Source organism: Hetaerina americana, unplaced genomic scaffold (assembly GCF_022747635.1).
Source record: "Hetaerina americana unplaced genomic scaffold, ioHetAmer1.1.p SCAF_1, whole genome shotgun sequence".
In the NCBI taxonomy this organism is placed as follows: Eukaryota; Metazoa; Arthropoda; class Insecta; order Odonata; family Calopterygidae; genus Hetaerina; species Hetaerina americana.
Window position 1 is genome coordinate 110,451,270 of NW_027286069.1, and position 21,521 is coordinate 110,472,790.

Here is a 21,521-nt window from a genome sequence, read left to right on the forward strand (position 1 = left end):
TAAGTCTGTTGCTTGAAGCAGCCTTATTCAAAAGAGAGCCATTTTTCTATCTTTTGAGAAGTCACCAAATGTTTTAAGGCTCGTGGTTGACTATCCAAGTAGGCTAGCTTCGTCCAAAATATTTGCACCCATGATGATGGAGGAAAAATGAAGGTTTTAAGAGTTATTTTACAGATGAAGTATTTCAACACACTATCAATGTACGTCTAAGGATGACTACTCATATTATCGATGGGTTTGATTATCCCACACCGCAATCCCAAGGGTGGATCCAAGTTTTTTTAATCTCTGTGCATAGCATAGCATACAATGGCATCAGTGATGAAAGCACACCCATTTTCAATAGGTTTGAACTTGAAATTTGAGCTTCCCCATTTGCCATCTCAGCCACTGTCCATAGCTGCCCCCCTCCCCCCCAAATTTTCCCAGTTAGCATGTTTGGTCCTTGGTTGAAATTGTAGCAGCAATATAGGACACCTAACTCAAGCATTCCCGCCACTAAAGAAGGTAAGAGGAGCTTAAAATGAGTATGGTATTGTGGATAATCCATATCAAGAGAGAGCCCACAACACTGATAAAGTTTAAGATAGTAAGAGAGGTTTTTATGGCCAGGGTAAATAAGGGTGCCGCAACATAACTTCCTTTTTAAAGGTGTTTTGGTAATGTTATGTTGCCGCACCATGAACAATCAATTTATGTTCTGTATTAACTATTATGATAGTTGTTGTCTGTGCTGATGGATTTGAGGTTTCACTGAATACACTGTATTTTCCAATCGACAACGCGCACATTATCTTAACAAAAATGTTCATACGATCGAAAAAATTGACAATGCGCGTTATGTATGTAATGACAATTGAAAACATTTAAACATCGCTGTATACGATTTTCTTCTTACAATATTTCTCTTCATTGGGTAATTTTCTTGAGAAAATTCTAAATTACCAAAGCTGAACTCAGTTCAGGTTTGAAACAACACCATGTAGGCGGTATTTTCATAGAACTTAAAGGGTGTCTAGAACAGCTGAGCGCCGATACTAACAAAGCGGAGTAAAGAAAACAAAGCAAGAAAATTCCTTTTCGTCCATTCTCTTATTTGTTAATAATTTATTTGCTGAAAGTTAATTTATATAGCAAATAAGAGGGCACACAAACCTATTTCTCTTTTCGACTTACGAATCATAGCAATAAGGCAGCATATTGTGTTGGCTTGTACATATTGTTTATTTTTAAATCCCTCTGTTGTTAGCGGTTATTTACAGTCACCTGTCTCTAATCTTCTGTTTCTATGCACAAGATATGGCCGCAGGCATTCAGGATTCCATGTATTCATTGATTGTTACCGTCTATTAGCATATTGATACAGACATTTTTACGCACAATATATAATACAGATGCACGGCAACTGTACACCTTAAAGACAACTATGAAGCCTTTGTCGCGTGGTATCTATACAAATTCATGAGAACTACGAAGTTCTGGCTGCGCGTTATCGACGGGAAAATACGGTAATGTAAGTCATAAGAACTGGGGAGAGAGCTTTAAAGATGAAAGAGATAAATTATTTTCCTCACTTTGTGAAGATAGTTAAATTTTGGAGAATTTAAATGAAATCTTTAGGCATATCAAATGAGAAGAAACTAGTTTTAAGGAAAAACTCTTGTGTATTTGTAATTTATCCATGATACTGGTGTTTTATTCGTGGCTCCCTTTCACCATTGACTGCCCTTAACTGCCACTCAATGGGATAGCATAAATAACGGTTGTCAATGGCACTGGGTATGCGAAGGAGAGAATGGCAACGAACCAGTGCACAGCGAGTTTGGGGTTAATCAATTGATGTATGCTAGAAAACTATTCGATTAGTATTTGCTATTGGAAATGAAAACATAGAACTCAAAGAGGAAAAAATGATGATGTAATGAATCAGAACATTTCTCAGTTTTATGGAAAATTTTATTTAAAAAATATCCTTATCTACATTGTTCAAAATCACCGAAAACCTAATTAACAAACTTAACAATAATTACTAATTGCAGAGATAACACGTTCAACCAGTTCTAAACCCATGTCGATTTTCTTCCATTGATGGTGGTTATTTTTGTTCGTGGAATAGCATTATAGAATAGAAACCCAGATGCTTTCTCAATAGCTTCAGGTGGAACCTAAAATTAAAAATAACAAACATAATTACAATTCACATTTCTCCTATGTTACATAGTTACCACTGATGTAAAAATTAAAGAATTTGAATTACAATTTTTCCTACGTGGTTATTTAACTGTACAGGAGGAAGCATTTAAATAGTGGATATGGCATTTATCACAGTAATGGCATCAGTACGAAACAATAATACATAGCAGTTTCATGTTTCCTTTATGTCTTCCCTTTGATAATAAATGTATGTATATTAAATTAGTCCAAAATGTTTTTGTTGCTTCTTCCAACAAAAATGTTTTTTTTTTTTACATCCAAGATGATTTTTTATGAGTTATGACAGAAATAAATTATATTTCATTTTGATGACTTAAAATTAATGCACTAGATGTCACTATATAATGCATTTTTCAATAATCCAATGAAATTGTTTAAAAAGATGTGATTTTAATAAATTCCTACAACTATGATTTCCTTAAGCAAAATAAATGAATCTTGTTACATACTGTTAAAATAATGTCCAAAATTTGGATTAGGCACTACCTAATTAAATTCACGAAAACTGTTTCTCATAGAATTCTTTCACTGGGATAAAGCAATAGGCTTAATGCAGTCATGGATGCAGAATATCAGGGCAAATTGGCCAAGAACCCCCAATCGCCAGATACCCTGTCATGCTGATCAAGGACTCAGATCCACACACTGAATTGGTTTTAGCAGAGTACTCTAAGAATGGTTGAAATTGCCCAAAGGGTTAAAATAACAATATGAAGAACTAAATTTAAAACATTTCAATGATTACATTCCATCATGAAACTTGCAGAAAGACATTGCTCACAGTATGATTAAACGGAGTAAAAGATAGGCTTGAACCATCCTTTGACAGGGACATTTGGGGATTGTAAATCACTTTCTGTAACCCGTGACAATATATTCAATACATTTGTCAATTTGCTAGATATAAAAGACAACTTTTTACCACTGGACTACCTTGCATGCTTACAACACAAGGAATAAAAGGAAACTCAGTGCTGAGTACTTTCAACTGTCTCATATGTAGAAGCGCACAAGTTTATGGGTACAAAACTTAAATAATTCAACAGAGACCAATTAAAAGAGCATTAAAGGAAAAAAATGTAGAATTCTGTTGTAACTCATATCTAAAACAATTTTACTCCATTGGCAAGAACCTTGAATCTAATTTGAATGAACTGGAGTTTTGATAGTGACCTTGTTCCATTTACGCATAAACTTGACAATATATATCATGGTTCTATAAAGTCTTAGACATAGAAATAATAATTATTATTTCAGAGCTCCATGTGCACAAGTTATGCACAAAAGATTTAGATTTATGGCATTCAGGTCAAGTATTGTCCTGCTGGCAGTGATGGGACCCCTTGGAACAGCAAAGAGCATTGAACACTGGACTCACTGAACCCCATTAGCGCCGGAGGCATATGAAATAAAAATGATTTCTTTTGCTCTCCAAATGACAGTGATATAAATTAAATGTTTACTTTAATTCATCACAAGCCAATTCTTTTAATTTGGTATGAGAGTAAAATATACAAGTGATCATGAATCACATACAAACAAATATGAATGAATTTTTAACTAACCTGGAAACTATGAAGGGGCGTGTTATCATCAATTGGCTGATTAGGCATCACATATGATTCCATGTGCAGTCCACCACTTTTCTCCTCGGCGACGACTATCTTGAAAAAGTGAGTCGGCACTGCCACAGAATTGGCTCCAATAACTTGATACTTCACATACATCTTCCCATCAACTTCACGCCTAAAATGCCCCAATACATGCACAGATGAGCAAACACAGAGCAAGGAATTCATAATATGACTCCACAGCAACCTGCCACATACAGTGGTACCTTGAATGTTGTATATGCATGATTCATTCTTGTGCACGGTTTGTATCTCAAATTTCCATTTTATCTAACGGGATATCAATTAATGTTCCCATATTTAGAAATATTTCTATGAGCCAAATATTTTGTTTTACAAGCTCTGATTAAAAATCAATTTAAATTGATTAAAAAAAATCAATTTCTTTGTGAATTGTTCCATAGTTTTGTTTTGAATGGTTGTCATTAGTCACTTCTTTTCATTACTGGGGTGAGGGAGATTTAAAAAACCTGTACAAAACAATGATGACTAAGCCTGTCATTTCCTCAACACTTTTTTAAAATTCTGAATGATTTGTCTCATGACATGTTTTTTCTCAATTTTTTTTTCACCATCTTCTTTGTTCTCTGAAGATGCTTTTCCTCCTCATTCTTTTCCCTGGACTCTTCTTAACTCCCATTATCTTTGGTGGTAAGCTCAATACCGTACTCTGCTATCAATCCCCTGTCTGCTCCATTCCAAATGCTTGGTCTAGCCCAGGGATAAGAATACACATATTTATAACATCTAATTCACTGTCCTTTCAAAGCAGTTCCTTGGACGCAGTTGACCCACAACTTCTCCCATGATGATTTTAGTGTTCACACATAAACATGTTCCCATGCCTGACTAATAAGGTGAAAAAAATGAAGGATATTGAAATGATTCTTCCGGAATTTCTTGACAATAAATTCTGTGCCAGTGTAACCTTTGGCAGAAATCATTATGAAGGTCTACTGGTTGTAGGAATTAAGTGCTTCTCAAAGGATGGACTTAGTTTTGATGAAATAAAACTCTTGTTCCAATCTTTTTTTTAACTGCAGTAGGTGCACATCACTGGAACATTATTCATTCGAAGTAGAGCTTTTCTCACATCTGACAGTTGGAGCAAAGACCTCTCTCATCTACTGGAAAATTGATTGCCTGATTACCAATTTTTTTTCTAAAATGTCATTTTTTCCTCAAACCATAAGAGATCAAAATAAATATGAAAGTAATCATGTTTGAGACAATTAAAATTTGCAGTGTATATATTTGTCCGTATCCTACATGTTTTTTCCTTTAACTCCTTATTTTTAATTAATAGACCCATCTTTTTAACAGTTCTACAGCATGAGTTGAATATAAGTATCCTATTAATGAATATTGTTGCATATAAGTACTTTTTTTCATGCGATTGAAATTTTTTGAGTGCATGATCAAACTAATATTTGTGTAGCAGTAACATGATGATGATTTTGCATGCATGGCTGGTGACCTAGCACCCCCCGCCACATGCCCTCGTGGTGGCTTGTGGGGCATAGTGTGTTTGTAGATTACTTAGGTTTTGCTGCTAGCCCTTCAATTATCACAATGCGAGTACCTATTGAGATTCTGCCATTTAACGACTCCAGGATTTTTAGAGTGGTAAAGCAACAGAGGTTTTATCTTCAGTCACTACAGGCTCAAAGAGAAAAGTTAGTCTATCTTTCAATGGCTTTGGTCCTGTAGATGCCTCTTCCAGTGATGAATGTTCTTTCAGTGATTTTTTTCCAGAAAAGCCTAGCTTCACTACAGTTGAGAACATGTTCTGCCCTGTAATCCATCAGAATCCGAAATTCTCTTGCCCTTCTATGGCAGCCACTTTCTCAGTACAACCAACTTCTGTCCAAAATCTTTGCATATAGCTTTATGGTTTTAAACAGATAATGTTTGAGTTGCATCCTCTTTCAGTGGAAATAACTGATCCCTACAAGAATTAAAGTTTGCTTTTATTCAACAACTAAATTTCTACAAGATGAAAATACAGATACTATCATAGTCACTACCAGATGCAGTCTGTAGCAGGGCCTCTTAAAAAACTGCTTTCTGCACCACTCTACAAGTGATTGATTTGGACAAGATATGTATATTCTGCGCACAGATCGATTTGCATAACTCCTTCCTGTTTTTCCACATTTTTTTTATTTTTATAGCATTTTTATTCTCCTCTTTCTTATTTTGTTTGGCCTTATGTTTTAAGTGAAATGTTGACCAGTGAAGAGATGCTTATCTTAAAGATTGCAAAAAACAAATTTGAGATATGTAGTCTTAAATTCTTATCATTATTCAGAAAATGAGCATGAAGCTAAAATGAAAAACATTAATGAAAAATAAATAAAGGAGCATGTAAAACACTGTAGGGTGAACCTTCTTCCTGGTTTAATAGGATTGCTAAGCTAATGGCAAGCTGTTCTTCTATGGCATTTAGCGCAGCAGACAAATGGCTGGAGATAGATCCCATAAATTATTACTTTGTAGTGAAATGACTGCTTATAAGTTCTATACCAGGTGTACAAGTCTGAAATGTGGATTTCAGACGACAGATGATGCATCAATGCAATTTGTGGCACAAGTATTTGATACTTATGCCATTTTGTTGGGCCATCAACAAGTGTTGGATGTGCACAAGTGATAAACTGAAAACATGTTTGCATAGGGTTATGTGGCTGTGTTGAAATTTTTCTGTTTTCATTCTGAAGTTAACTGCTGTCAAATAATAGCGATTACTTCGAGAAGCATATGGTGAACATGCTCAATCGAAAGAGACATAAGGACAAATGTTTCCACATTTCAAAAGTGGAGACTTCGATGTTGCAGACAAGGAACACAGAAAACTGCCAAAAAGATTGGAAAAAATGGCTCGATGAATGGTTTGTGGCAAAAGGGAAAGATTTTTACCGGGGTGGTATTCACGAATTGCCCGAAAGATGGTAAAGATGTCTAACTAGCAATGAAACATGCTTTGAATAAAGGTCTTTTTACCATCCTTCTGATTTTTTATTTTTTTTTCTTGAGAAAAATCAGCATTTTATTAACTTTATTAATTTACTATGTATAATGGCAGTATTTTTTCCTGGCACCTTCCTCTTCTGTCTCTTTTTATTCCTTATTTCATAAAAGTTTTATGGATCTCTGTTCAACTCCAAATTTACTGGTCCATAGTTTTTAGGTTTTGCTTTTAAACTTCGTACATAGTCCACTGAATTGTAAGTCCATGAGCCTCTCATACATTACTGCGGGACTGGTTGAATATGAACAACTGTTGCAAGGCGAGTAGTAATTATTATCATTGTAGTAGTGCATTCATTTTCATAAATCATACAACCATATTAAAAGTTGTCCATACAAATATTACTTAATATATAAACATAAATTTTTAAATGTAACAAAGACTGTCACAAAAGAATTCATCAACGAAGTAAAGTGGGTTAGCAAGTAACCAGATTATACCGCATTCTTGAAATTCAGGATAAAATCCAATTTCAACAGAGTAGGCAGACAGTTATACTGTCGAATGTTCACATTATAAAATTAGTTGTAAGACGAGGACAGCCTACAATAAGTAGCATTCAGATTCGCTGGGCCCGTTGTGGCGTGGTTCTGGAATTGACACCTTAATTAGTAAGTTTCTAGGTTAACTTTCCCATGAATCAGAGCCTTAAAGATATAAAAACTATATACAGTCATGATTCCATGCCTCATAAAAAAGGCTTGCACAAAATAACTATTGGGCGGTGTTTGGAAGAGGTGTAAGGCAGAGTTGTCCATTATTACCAGTGCTGTTAAACGTATGTATGGATGAAATGATTAAAGAGGCTTGGGAGGAGCTGGAGATAGGAATGAAAGTCAGTAGGAAGTTTATGAAATCAGTTAGGTCTGCTGATGACCAAGCTCTAGTTTGTCAGTCAGCCAAGGGGTTGCAATCATTGCTGAGAGAATTGGAAATTCAGTGAGATAGATATGGGATGACAATAAATGTAAATAAAACAAAGTTTATGCGGTTTTCTAGACAGAGAAAGGCTAAGCTAAACATTAAAATACGAGGGCAAAAACTAGAACAGGTAGAACAGTTTACATATCTCAGAAGTGTTTTCAACCAACACGGTCAAAGTAGTAGGGACGTAAGGAGAAGTATTGCGCTAGGCAAAGAGGCTTTCATAAAGAGGAGGGAGTTGATGACAGGGACATTGAGTAAGGATGTTAAGAACACACTGGCCAAAACTTTGATTTGGAGCATAGCTATGTATGGTACAGTAACGGGTCACTGAAGCAGGAGGATAGACATAGATTGGAGGCTTTTGAAATGTGGGTGTGGAGAAGAATAAAGAATGTGCTAGGTGCAATGGACTGAAAGGAAAAAAAATGAGGAAGTACTAGGTATGGTGGGTGAGGAGAGGGGTTTGTTGGGAGAAATCCTGAGGAGGCAGGAAAAATGGATGTAGGGCGTATTGATCGGCAGTGGAATGTTAAAGACTGTAATAGAGGGGAGAATGTTAGGCAAATGAGGAAAGGGCAAGAACAGGACAGGGATGTTGGACAGAATGATGGGAGGAAGGAAGTACACAGAGATGAAAAGAGCCCTGTTGCAGAGTAGGATGTTGGGTAGTTTTGCTAGAAAGGCCATTCAAAATCTACCTAAACCCATAGATTACCTAAAATAATAATACTGTATTCAAACCTCAATGCCAAACCCTACATTCATGCTCCACAGGAAATTCATCCCCATCCAATTTCTTCTTATTCACAAGTGGGTCATTCAATAACTCCTTAGAAAATCCAAAAGATGGTGGTCGTAGTGCCCCAAAAGGTTTGCTTTTAGTAAATCTCATCATTCAGCAGACTATTTATGGACAGAATCCTACATATTTATATGTTTTTAGGAGATTATCTATATCTTTAATTTGCAATGAAAAAGCCTTAAAAAACCACAAATCTTGCGATAATTTAAAACAGAACACATTTCAAACAGTATCCAATTCGGGATAGTAGAAAGTAGAAGATGCTGTGAATGATTTGAATGAAAACCTTAAAATATCTTAATAAACGCATTGCTCATTAAGCAAATATAAAATGACATACAGAATGTAGCAGAATAACTTGCTGATTTGAAGAGGGGATTTTAATTAAATTGGCAATCTATAAAGCAGCAAGCTATACATAATGCATTCATCATAGATTAGATATATTAACAGTAATAACTGTCATTAAATTAAGAATGTAAAGCACTGAACGTGCATATATGACAGTATTAGATCTGAACAGTGATGCTTGAAGTGTGCAGTGGAAAATACATTTGAGTGGTGCATTCAATGGCATCATTAGAAGTGAGGGCTATTGAAAACATTTGACCAGATTGTTGTTTGCATTTATGGTGATACTTTATGATATGTTAACCGGCACAGGGAAAGGAACTGGCCCCCCTACCCTGATGTGTGAATTTTCACATGCCGTATAGGGCTTAGTACTGGGTGATCTCTACCATCACCTACTAAACCGACCTTCGGGTTGATTACTGTTTTTATGGTTTTTTATGATATGTTGCATTTAGAGAAGCAGTTAAGTCTGGATCATAGAGAATTAGTTTGTACCTAAAGGCCAAAAAAGAATAAGAAAAAAGTTCATGCATGTAAAATGTAGTATGTTTAGCAGTTTTTAGGTTAAGTTACCACTGTATTCAGGCAGAATGTTCACAAAAATACCTTGGCAGATAGAGGGGCCCCGTGCACACATAAATATTTGGGTAGACACGCAACATCTTCCGGATATGTTTCTCCAAGCGATTCCAGGAATTTCTGTTGAATCCAACACCCACCTAAACATAATTAAACACAAAGCTATTTTAAGCTCATCACTTCATACACCACACAACAAAGAGTTCATGAACGCACATGGCATAAATTAGATTAGCCACGAATTTATAGATAATAGCAATATTTTTTTATTTATTTATTTATTCAGTATAAGTCCGAAAACAGCACATTTTGGCCTTTACATTAAATAAAGGAAGCAAGAGCAAACCTAATAATTACAGAAAAAATTGCAATACAATCATTGTTCACAAAAATATTTGAAAAAAAAATTTTATTGGACTTAAACATCCACTAAGTAAAAGCAATTAGTAGTCATGTCATCAATATGAGTTCATCAAAAGAAGGTCTACCGTTTCAGCTATTAGTGAGGCCATTAACTTCAGTTTGACCTCTCTAGACAATAAGGAGGACACAACAGGCATTTTCTTAGATCTAACCATAGCCTTTGAATCAATAGATCTTGGCATTCTTGTGAAAAAAAATTGCAGTGCTATGGAATACGAGGGGTACCAAGGTTGTGGATTCAGTTATCTTTAATATATCGTCACTATAGCCAAAGAAGGACACTCCCGGCACACCTAGCATGCATTTAGCAAGATTCACCTACACTCTGTACTACCGCAAACAGTTCACTTAGCACTCATGTTCTTTAATACCCATAGAGGTCATTTAAATAAGCGTAAGAATGGTCTAAGCCCCTTGAGATCTTGTCCTTGAACCTTTGCAAGGTTTCAGACACATTTCTCATACTAAACAGCATGAACAGAAAATCTGAGAGTCTAAATATACTGATGCTACCAATATATTGGTTCCTGGAACCTCCATCAAAGAATTAACTTCGTTTTACCTTAACCATCTGGCTAACGGGAGACCTTCTTTTTGGATGTCTGCAGTGTTACCATTTTGGTGATATCCCAGCTGGGATCCATAGCTAATTGCCACCTTCAAATAGTTCTCAGCCCTTTCCTATGATGCCACAATCAAAAGCGATCACTCGCCCCGTGGCGGGTTTAGCCAGGAACCACTCCCCTCCCCATGGCCACACGACTTCCTCAAAATGGGAGGGGGGGGGGAGGTGGATTCTGTTTAACTTCCTCAAAATTCTACTTTAGTACTGTTAAAATTGAACTTAATACATCAGAACTTGCACAGCTTCACGTATTTTCTTTATTTCTCATGTGCATATGCTACACATACATTAACAACTGAGCATTCACACAGACACAAAACAAATGAAAGGAAATACCAGGCATATTCTTTCCAATTTACATACATGCGCACTACATATCAAAAAGTTCATAAAGCGCACAAGCCGTTAACATTTTTAATGTAAGTCACTCTACTACAATGGATATTATGAGTTAGTTAAATAGTTTCCTATTTGAATTGAAATGCATTCGTTAACACTTTTTCTGACATAAATTCTTTTACAACCTTAATTACAAAAGCTTTTAATCCTGTATTTATTTATTGCTTTATTCACAGCAAGCTGGTTAAGCATGGTTTGGGATTTTTCATAAGGTAAAATGGACTCCATTAAGGATACCTGGGTTTATGAACACATATACGCTATCCATGGGTCACGGTAGTCCAGGGGGTAGAGTGTTGGACTACTGGCCGGAGGGTCCTAGGTTCAATTCCTGGGCAAGTCTCTGGGCACCTGCAGCTCCACCCAAGCTATAAGATTTTTCGGGTACCAGATCCTGGGAAACCATCACCGGCACAGGGAAATGAACTGGCCCCACTACCCTGATGTGTGAATTTCACACGCTGTCGGGCTTATTACAGGTGAACTCTTTCATCACCTACCAAACCGACCTTCAGGTTGATTACTGTGCTTATGGTTTTTTATACACTATCGATGACTGTTTATGGGAATCAATTCCTGGCCAGGGACAAACACAGAGCTGACACACTCACCAGCACTCAGGAAAACATTCACTCACACATTCAAAAAGGGCCTAACTACTGGCAGAGTATTACTCAAATTGCACAAAGTCAAGGGATAGCAACAAACCAGGGAAACACACGGACGTGCGTCGGATATTTATTGTATTTATGGTGCATTTTGGTCACAAGGTGGCCCTCCTCAGCAAACTGAAGAAAAATAAGCACTTGCAACAGAAAGTTGTAAGTGAATCAGCAAACGGACAAACTTTCAATATATACACTAAGCTGTGAAGAGGGGTTGCGGGAAAGGCAAAACTTGGAGGAACCAATGATGAAAAGGGGGAGGAAGGTGTGGAAGTGAGGTGATTTAAGAGGGGCCGCAAAAGCAAAATTAGAGGGACCTGTAGATGGTACAAGGGGGACATTGCAGTGGACAAGGGGGGGAATGAAAGGAAGTCAGGTGAATTAAGAGGGGAACTTTAAAAAAAGAGAATTTGAAACACTAATTTTAAAATAGAGAAAAGGGATCAGTGATGAATAGATCCGTTTTTGCTATTAACAGCATTTATTTTAAATTTGTGGATAAAGAGAATTCCATAAGCTTCGAGTAAATAATCAGGTGTTTGATGAGATAAAGATTGTTTTCTGAGATTTCATGTCCAGTGTTGAGTAAGTGTAGAGCAATGTTGGATTTTTCCTGCCTGTATAATGGGCCATCCTTTTCCTTAATGGAATCCCTTTAACCCTGTGAAGGATCCAAACTGGAATTGACTGCGTGAAGTCTGTAGTTGGTCACTGACAAGGAAGTAACATTCACGCAAACTACAGCAGAACAGTATTCTGGTTTAGAGGATGTGATGGGGGTCACTGTTGTTGAATTTCTTTTCCTACAAACCATCACAATAAAAATATTGTTTTCACTGCAGAACAAGTGGTGCTAACTTATTACGGCTATAGGAGTTTATTTTTATTTAATTAATTTACAAGGCCATAGGGCTTAATTTCTTTTATTTTATTACTGTGGAGTCAACTTTTTGTTGTAGCTCAGGACTGGTAATTGGCATTTATTAGAATGGTAGTATCATCAGAAAAAAAAATGGATTTGGCATCCAAGATACAATCTGGCATATTCTTTATGTACAGTAAAAATTGCAAAGGACCCAGGATAGAGCCCGGAAGAACACCTGTTTTAGCCTCTTTTTCTACTGATTGGTAGTTCACTTCGTGATATGTAGATTCATTGAGATGGAATATTTCAACTATTTAATGTCTTCCCTGAAGATATGATCTAAACCATTCATTTGAGATGCCCAAAATACCATATTTTTTTTAACTTCCTTAACAAAATCTCATGATTTACAGGGTCAAAAGCCTTAGTCAGATCAAGGCATATCCTGAGGGATAGATACTTATTGTCCATAGATAGCACGTGGTACATTTGTAATGAATTCATGGAGTGCTGCAGATGTTGATTTACCTTTTCTAAAACCATGTCGTAGGTTTAAAAATAGTGTTTTTCTAGGAAGTTTACGATAGCATTTGCTATAAGAGTAGGATTGACTGCACACCACCAGCTGTCAAGAGTTCAGTTTCTATGAGGACTACCATATTTTCCCATCGATAATGCATATTTTATGTGTAACGTGCACCCAGAACTTTGTAGTTCTCATGAATTTGTACAGATACTGCATGCCCAGGGCTTCATAGTTATCTTGAATGTGCATAGATCCTGCGCATCTGTGGGTGTGTGCATATATATTGTGTGTAAAAATACGTCTATATCCATACTGTAATAGATGGTAACAGCCAATGAATACATGGAATCATCATCGCCTGTGGCTATATCTACCTTAAGTATATAGAAGATTAGAGCCAGGCGATAGAAATTAATTCCAAACAACAGATGGATCAAAAATTAACAATATTTACAAGCCAACAAAATATGCCGCCTCATTACTTTTCTGCTATGATTCGTAAGTTGAAAATAGACATAGCTTTGAGCAACCTATTATTTGCTAAAAAAGTAACTTTCAGCTTATCAAATATAAAAAAATAAGATAATGAATGAAATAGAATGTCCTTATTTCGTTTGCTTTGTTAATATTGGCGCTCAGCTGTTCTATACACCCTCCAAGTTCTATGAAAGTGCCACCTACATGGTGATTGTTTAAAACCTGACTTGAGTTAAGCTTTCATAATTTAGAACTTTCTCAAGAAAATTACCCATGGAGAAGAAAATCGTACAAAGTGATGTTTAAGCTAGAAGTCTTCAATTTCGCAAAAAAAATGTAATTGCGAGGCCGCCAGGATTTATCCATCAATAAATCTTTTAAATCAAAGTTACGTTCTAGTTGGGAAAAGTGGATGATGTCTGGTATGAAAGACTACACAGAATCGGAAAGGATTAAAAGAGTGTCTCATGAAGAAATAAGTCAGTGGATCCAGGAAATTTGGCAGGGTGTCAGAGTGACTTGTGCCAAAAAATGGATTGGGAAAATCTTTAGGCAATATTTAAATGCCAGTGCTAGAAGATGAGGAAGAGTTAACTTCGGAGAGTGAACTCGGTAATGTGCCTGAAGAGATAATAAATGCACTTAATTCATTCAATTGTGATTCATGTGACGAATTATTGAATTTTTGGTCGCATCAAACATTATCGCTGCTATGCTGCATCTTCTGAAAATTTCCGCATTATTTGCTAGATGTATTCTCAGAATGCATTTTACTTTATTGTGGAAGTTAATACTTTTGGCTTCATTATTTGGGTCGGTCTTGTCATGGGTAATGAATACTATCATTAAATAGCAATGAGTCCAACTGTACCTGAGGTGCTATATTTGATAAAACAAACGTCTCATCCACAAACTGCTGACAAGCTTTATGATTTCCTGCTGCTGCCATGTGCCCCCGGTCATAGCCACTTCCCAAGTAGTCCTTATTAGTAGACCTGTAGAAAGACACACTGGATATATTTTTTGCCCAACATTAATCAACTGAGATCTAACAAACACTCAATATGAAAGATTACATGCATATCTTTATGACAAAACATAACTTAAATTGATTGCTTTAGTTTCCACATTCCTTTGCGAAGAAGCATGCATGAATAAATATACGAAGAATATTCCAAAAAGATTGATCACATATTTTTATCCATATGATTTATTTTGAAAAAGTTTTATATTACATTGTGAGCTAAATGTGTAATTCTACTGTGTGGTACATGTTCCGCTGATCTGTTGTAGTAGTATTTAGGGGAGGCAACCGCCAGCTGAGGTCATTTGTGCCATTAGGGATGGACAGGAAAGGATGTAAAGTGGAGAGAAACCTGCTGTCAGAATTAGGCCACTCTTAACAAAAGGCACCAAGGGGTCCACAGCTTAACGTCCTATCCGACGGATGGCGTACTCACTCAAAGTGCCCTCCACAAATCACCTCAATTAGGTATCAAGATACTACTGAAAAAGATTTGATACTGCCAGGATTCAAACCTAGGCCCTCTGGGTGGGAAGCCAGTACAAGAGCCACTGCACCAACTTGAACCTCCCGCTGATCTGCCTCCAGTATTTCATCAGCAGCTGTTGCAGGTTGTAACAAGTTCAGCTTGCCTACAGCTACACTGATGATGAAAAAACTTCACCACAAAGGTGTTTCTTCACTTTGGGGAACAAAAGAAACTCCCTCGGGGCTAGGTCTGGATGAAACGGAAGATGAAGAACACACTTCAGATAGACTTTCATTAGATAATCAAAAATTCACGGGGAGTTTGGTGGATCACATTCGACAAAAAAAATGTCTCCTCTGCGAGGATATTTGACGTCTCCTCTCTGAGATAATTTTCCAGCCAGTGCAGTGAGGATGGGTGGTATCTAATGAAATTCCCAATATTTCTGATACTGCTGTTAAAGCTTTCGGCAATCTTCTTTCACAATGGCATCAGTGGAGTTAATATTTGCTTCAATCATGGGCAGTGACTTTAGCTCCATGTCCACCTTCTTCTAAAATTGCCTCTCACCTCTAAACATTTCAAAACATCACCTAGCTGTGCTATAGGGAAGCACAGATGCTCCCTCCGTAAGCTTTGGCAGATGATTTTTTCAGGCTAATAATTCAATGCAGTATTGCATGATACACCTGCACGAGGTGAACTGAACATTTTTCAACTTGCAACGGCTACCACTGATGAGATACTGAATTCAATTCTTGTGCCATATAACCTAACTTACAGACAAATTTGTATAATGTCTAGACTAACTTTTACAAAAACTTAACTTATAAATCATGTCTCCGAATGCTCAGGTGCAAGTGGTGGGACAAAGAGTCTGGATGGGCCGTATTAGGAAGAGGTGTAAGGCAGAGTTGTCCATTATTACCACTGCTGTTCAACATATGTGTGGAGAAAATTATTAAAGAGGAATGGGAAGAACTGGAGGTAGGAATGAAAGTGGGCGGGGAAATCGTAAAATCAGTTTGGTTTGCTGATGAGCAAGATTTAGTTTGTCAGTCAGCCAAGGGGTTGCAATCTTTGATGAGTGAATTGGAAATTCAGCAAGATAGATATGAGATGAGAATAAATGTAAATAAAACGAAGGTTATGCGGTTTTCTAGACAGAGAAAGGCTAAACTTGAAGGAAAAATAATGGCATTTCTTGCTTTTATGTCTTTTGATATTTAAGCTATGAGTGAGAATATTGATTATAGTAATGTCTAGCAGTCATTAGTGATGGCATTTATAGATACAGCAAACCCTCGCTAATCCAGACCTGCTTAATCCAGATGACAGCTTAATCTTAATGGAGTGTAGCCACGTAGAGTAGGTGGTTTCTAATGTGGTCACATGATGACTGTATGGTGGTACCTTGCCAAAAAATATGTTTTCCTTGCAACTTTCTCTGGACATGGATGAAAGCCATATTTACAAGATTCATCATTTTTTCAGTAGTATTGTTAATTATGAATTACTAGTGGTGCATGAAGCACTTGTAAAACTTGTAAAACAAAATGCTCAATGTTACTCAATTGCACTGTATTTGCCCAGAATTGATGGCCAGTTTATGTCCTTTGTAACTTCCAAAGCACATTACTGTTTATTTTGAGTTCTTTTGGCAGAACAACTGGGCAAAAAAATGACACCATAAAAGTACGTTGCTAAAAGAAGGCATAACCTCCAATATTGTGGACATTGTAAATGTTTTTGAGAAGCTGGGGTCCCTGTTGCTAGTTTGGTAGAGCTGAGCAAACTCTATCTGATCTGAAAAAGAAGAAGGATAAAGTCAAGTTATTTGATCTCAAGTTAATGACCAGAATATCAACTGGAAGCCTTGGACAACGCTTAGGTTACTGGTGGAAGAAAAGGTGAAAGAGACCATCCCTAAGTGGCATGAACAGCAGCGTTCGTCGGGTACGCGTTGATGGCACTGATATTCAAGATGCAGTACGAAAAGAACTTCACTGCATGCAGTGGTTGGTAATGGCAATTTAAGGGGAGAGAGACAATTTTTGGGATAAAGGTGTGTCCAGTGACATCATGAGTGCTGATAGTGGCACAGTCAAATCAAACTATTTAGGATAACACTGCATGCACTGATAGCTGAATAGGATTAAAAATTATGTTAAATGTATAATACAGATGAAACAAACCTGTACTGGAGAGTTTTACCAGGAAAAAAGACAAGATATACAGGGTGAATCAAAGGTTTCGGGATGAGAAATCAGCACGGGAAGTATCCTCTTATACTCCTGTGTGCAAATGCAAATGGTAGCTACATGTTGAAGAGTACAGTGGGAAAATGTCTACAATCCTTAGCTCTGAGGAAAACAATAAATGAACTCCCTGTACTTCTTTAAGCAAATGTAAGGGTAATCAGAGTCATCACAGTTGAATGAAGTTTTAGAAATCCTGGGGTCAAGTGATGATGATATTCAACACAGCAGGGGACAGAGAACCAAAATGAATATATATAACTATTCAATGGTTCCCAGTGGAAATATACTTTGCAGTCTTCATTTAATGATTTATAACTATACTTTGAAGCATTATGCTTCAACAGGGCCAATTCTTGTAGGAAGGATCCACTATTACAAATGCCCGGTAAACATTGTAAGGAGAAAGGTTGATATCCATTCAACAAAATTTTATTTTTTCCACTTTACAGAGGATGGCACCCTAACCTTCACCCAACCAGGGTGATATTTCAGCAAATTGGAAGGAACTGGCCACCCTTATAACCTTTATGTGTGAATTTCACATGCCATTGGGCTTAGTATTTAGTGAACTCTACCATCACCTAACAAACTGATCTTCTGGTTGATAACTGTGTTTATGGTTTTTAAAAATTGGTTTCAGCAGTCTTTTAATTTTTTTATCAGCCAGCTGATTAATTTCGGCTTAAATAATAAAATTAAGATTTTGCTTTAATTTCTTGTGAGGCTAGAAATCATTGCATTTTATTTTCATCCTAGCATTACTGCGAGGATAGATAATAGCAATGAAAATATTACATAGGGCTTTGTCATGATTGTTGCACTTCAGGCAATTTTTTAAATGTCAAGCAGGTGATTTTTCCTCAGGATATTACAAAATACACATATGGACTAAAAAATACTGGCATACTATGACACTTATTACCCTGTTGAAATGAATTTAAATACAGGTACAGCACATGTACAAAGACATTCAACGAACAATATTGTAAAAGTAAGCGATATGAAGCTCAAATTCACCATCCAGGAGATTGAAAAATTAAAAAAAACTGAAACCAAGAAAAATAAGGTTTTACCATAAAATTGACAAAATTTAAACATGATAAGTAATGTTGAAAGAAATTATACCCTAGGCACAATTGAACCTGGAACCTTTACAATGGTGGCCGAACCACTGTGATACAGCCAACCCCTGTATGAAACTCTTGATTCTATCCCTCACCATAATATGACTTTATGATTCATTTGCACACCTTTTGTTTGTGTATATTTATGTGAGATTATCTCATAAACTATTACCTGCGTATGTCCAAATGGGAGTATTTTTGTGATAAAAGAGTTAAGGAGAACATGAATACCTAATTTCAAGGAAATCAGTCATCAGTGGACCTGGCCCTGCCCTTGCTAGTGGGGAGGATGGATGCAAATATACCATGAGATTATTAATGCAGGGTGCAGCAACATAACTTCCTTTTTTCAAATGCTAATTGCTTTCAAAAAAGGAAGTTATGTCGCTGCACCCTGTATGTTCACTGAAAGGTAACATTTTATAACCCCCACTGTGGTCAAGAATTCATTGAATTGCCACTGCTAGTATATTATGCATGCAATGTCCACTGCTTGTAAGAATTTCATCTCTATAAATTATATACGGAAAAGCGAAGTGGTCTAATTTCAATTCATAAATTGTGACTTTTTACCTGACCAAGGAATGATTCAACTTTCTTACAAAATATTCCAGACAGCAGCTCCCAACAGTCATGATTTTGTAACATTGCTATACATTGCATTGTGTGGTGTCTATTACCCTACGACTATAAAACTGAGAGAGGACATAAGAAGGCCAAAGAGCAGCAGTCTAACTCTTTTCCTCACCCTTCTAGCCTGCCGCAGCTCAAAGAAGGACCTCCAAATTGCAGTGTGGAGAAGAGGATTTAGGAATTTAATCTCCATTGATAATTATTTGAATTTCATTCGCATTAACATCTCTTATTCAGCATAAAATATTACCTTTAACATGTGGTTCTTCTTATTTGTTCTAACATCCTTCTTATTTCAGTGACTAACTTCATTAAATATAAAACCACCTCAATAGGTTAAGTGAGTGAAAGTGCTTACCCAATTGAGTCGGAGCAACAAAATAGCATGTGCTAACTGTACCAATTGTTATAGTAAGCATATGGATACTTGCTCCAATTCATCATTTCCAACACATCTTTCAGATGAATTCTGTTACATGTACATTTTCTGTCCGTACATATCCAGTTACTTTTTGTGTAGGAATGTGAAGTCACATACATTATTGAATCCTCTCTATTTGCCATACAGAATGAATCTGTACCCACTACTTGTTTTTCTCAATATTACATTCGAATAGTAATTAATCCTTGAAAAGAAATGTTTTGAGATAAAAATGATCCTACGCAGCTCCCCGAGCATCTCTTAATTCCATTTCTTGTTACTAAATCAAGGTACGCGATTGCTCATAGCTTTACGATTTAGCATAAAGAACTATATGCTACTTGCCTGAACATTTCATGGACTGATTTATCTTCATGAAATTCGGATTTTGAACGGTCAACATCTTCGGCGTACTTGATACTCTCCGGAGTCAGGTGCTCGAATACCCAATATGGAACTCGATTCCTTTGGTCGTATGATAAAACAAAGTCTCTCTGAGATCTTATATTCGACATCCCGGGGAACCCGTACTTCATTATCTTGAAGAAAAATGTTTATTATTATACACAAATTACATTTGATTTTCATTAAAATAAAAAACACGACTGTTTCTTTTGAAATGACAATTCAAGAACCTAAACTCTTTCGCGTTTCCTGAGAGCTATTCGATACATAAATTAGCCACTGATAAACAAAAATAAAAGTTGCCTGATATATCAACTGATTCAAGATTAAAATTGGAAAGTTGAGACCTCATTAGATTCATATAAAGCCGTTTTGGGACGCTGACTTATGTTTTACCTGCGACGTTCTTGAGCCTGGAACGGCGACAGATTTGTCGAGTCCGTCGGATATTGGTGTAGCGGCAGAAACAGACATAAATGGAATTCCAGGCCATTTATCATATTTGCCAACACACGCGCAACTACTCTTTTCATGGCTGGAAACGTTAATAAGAACATGCCTTTTCTTTTCGTATAAAATTCCACTAAACCAGCCACCAACAGCGGCTGCTGGAACTAATATTCCTAGAAATTTAACTCTGCTCATGTTCAATTTTACAGGTTCATGAAAATGAAATTTCTCTGTAATTAAAAGACGTTTTAAAAGGGGTCATTATTGTACAACATAGATCATTGCAACATTACGCCACTGTTGAGTCCTTAGTTTAATGGGTTTCACGGCGGCAACCTTCCTTCTGTTGTTTTAGAATTAACGCATTTCGCCAATGACCCGGTCTTTTCAAGTAATTTTATTATATTTATTTGTCCAACAGACAGCGTAGAGTATTGACAATGCATGAGAGGTGTATCGGAAACATCAATGGGATATAGATTAATAAAATTAAGAATACAAAGTAACTTTCCACTGTCCTTTATTAGCGTACAACCGGTTTCAACGCTCAAGCGTCATCATCAGGGATATAGATTATTCAATTTCCAAATAGATGCACAAATGCAGTTATGATGGGAAACTAATATACTCTTAAATTTACATTAATATTCATTTACACTATCAGAACACTCATCAATCCGATCTGCAAATAGATTCTTCTTGAATAGTGAAATCATTATCTTATTTTTTAAATGGTTAGGCAGTTTGCTGAACAATTTTGTAAACACTGATGTTGGCCCTTCAGCCACAAGCTACATCATGAGATATACATAAGGTACAGTTAATATTCCCAAATATTTAAAAAGAGGCTGGCAATGTGCACGATAAGGTTGATTAAATGGGTACCTTTTTCATATTTTTAATTCTTTCAAGGTAAATCTGTCCTTTAACAGGTTGTCACTGAACCCTTTCCACTTTTCAGTTTCTATCATCTTCTGAGTATAACTTTTATCTTTCCTGGAATGAAGAACTCAATATATTTTTCCAGTATTCTTTATTTGGGTACTACTAGTTTCGATGCTTAGGAATCATCATCAGGAACAAATTACCTCATTACTCATTCTGTATCTGATGATGATGCCTAAGCGTTGAAACTAGTGGTACCCAAATAAAGAACAGTAAAAAATTACATTGTGTTCTTCATGCCATGAACTTCCCCAAGGTTGCTAGAAACCAT

General features: G+C 36.5%; 1 protein-coding gene across 1 annotated transcript; it reads right to left on the reverse strand.

The window, feature by feature from the left end:
- Positions 1-1,943: 1,943 nt before the first annotated feature.
- Positions 1,944-20,635, reverse strand: EndoG (Endonuclease G). Its single transcript, XM_071584044.1, has 6 exons — positions 20,252-20,635; positions 19,796-19,989; positions 14,390-14,513; positions 9,566-9,678; positions 3,780-3,960; positions 1,944-2,165 (listed from the first exon to the last, which is right to left on the reverse strand). The coding sequence occupies exons 1-6, from the start codon at positions 20,498-20,500 to the stop codon at positions 2,061-2,063; spliced, it is 966 nt and encodes a 321-aa protein (XP_071440145.1). The 5' UTR covers positions 20,501-20,635; the 3' UTR covers positions 1,944-2,060.
- Between the last annotated feature and the right edge of the window lie 886 nt (positions 20,636-21,521).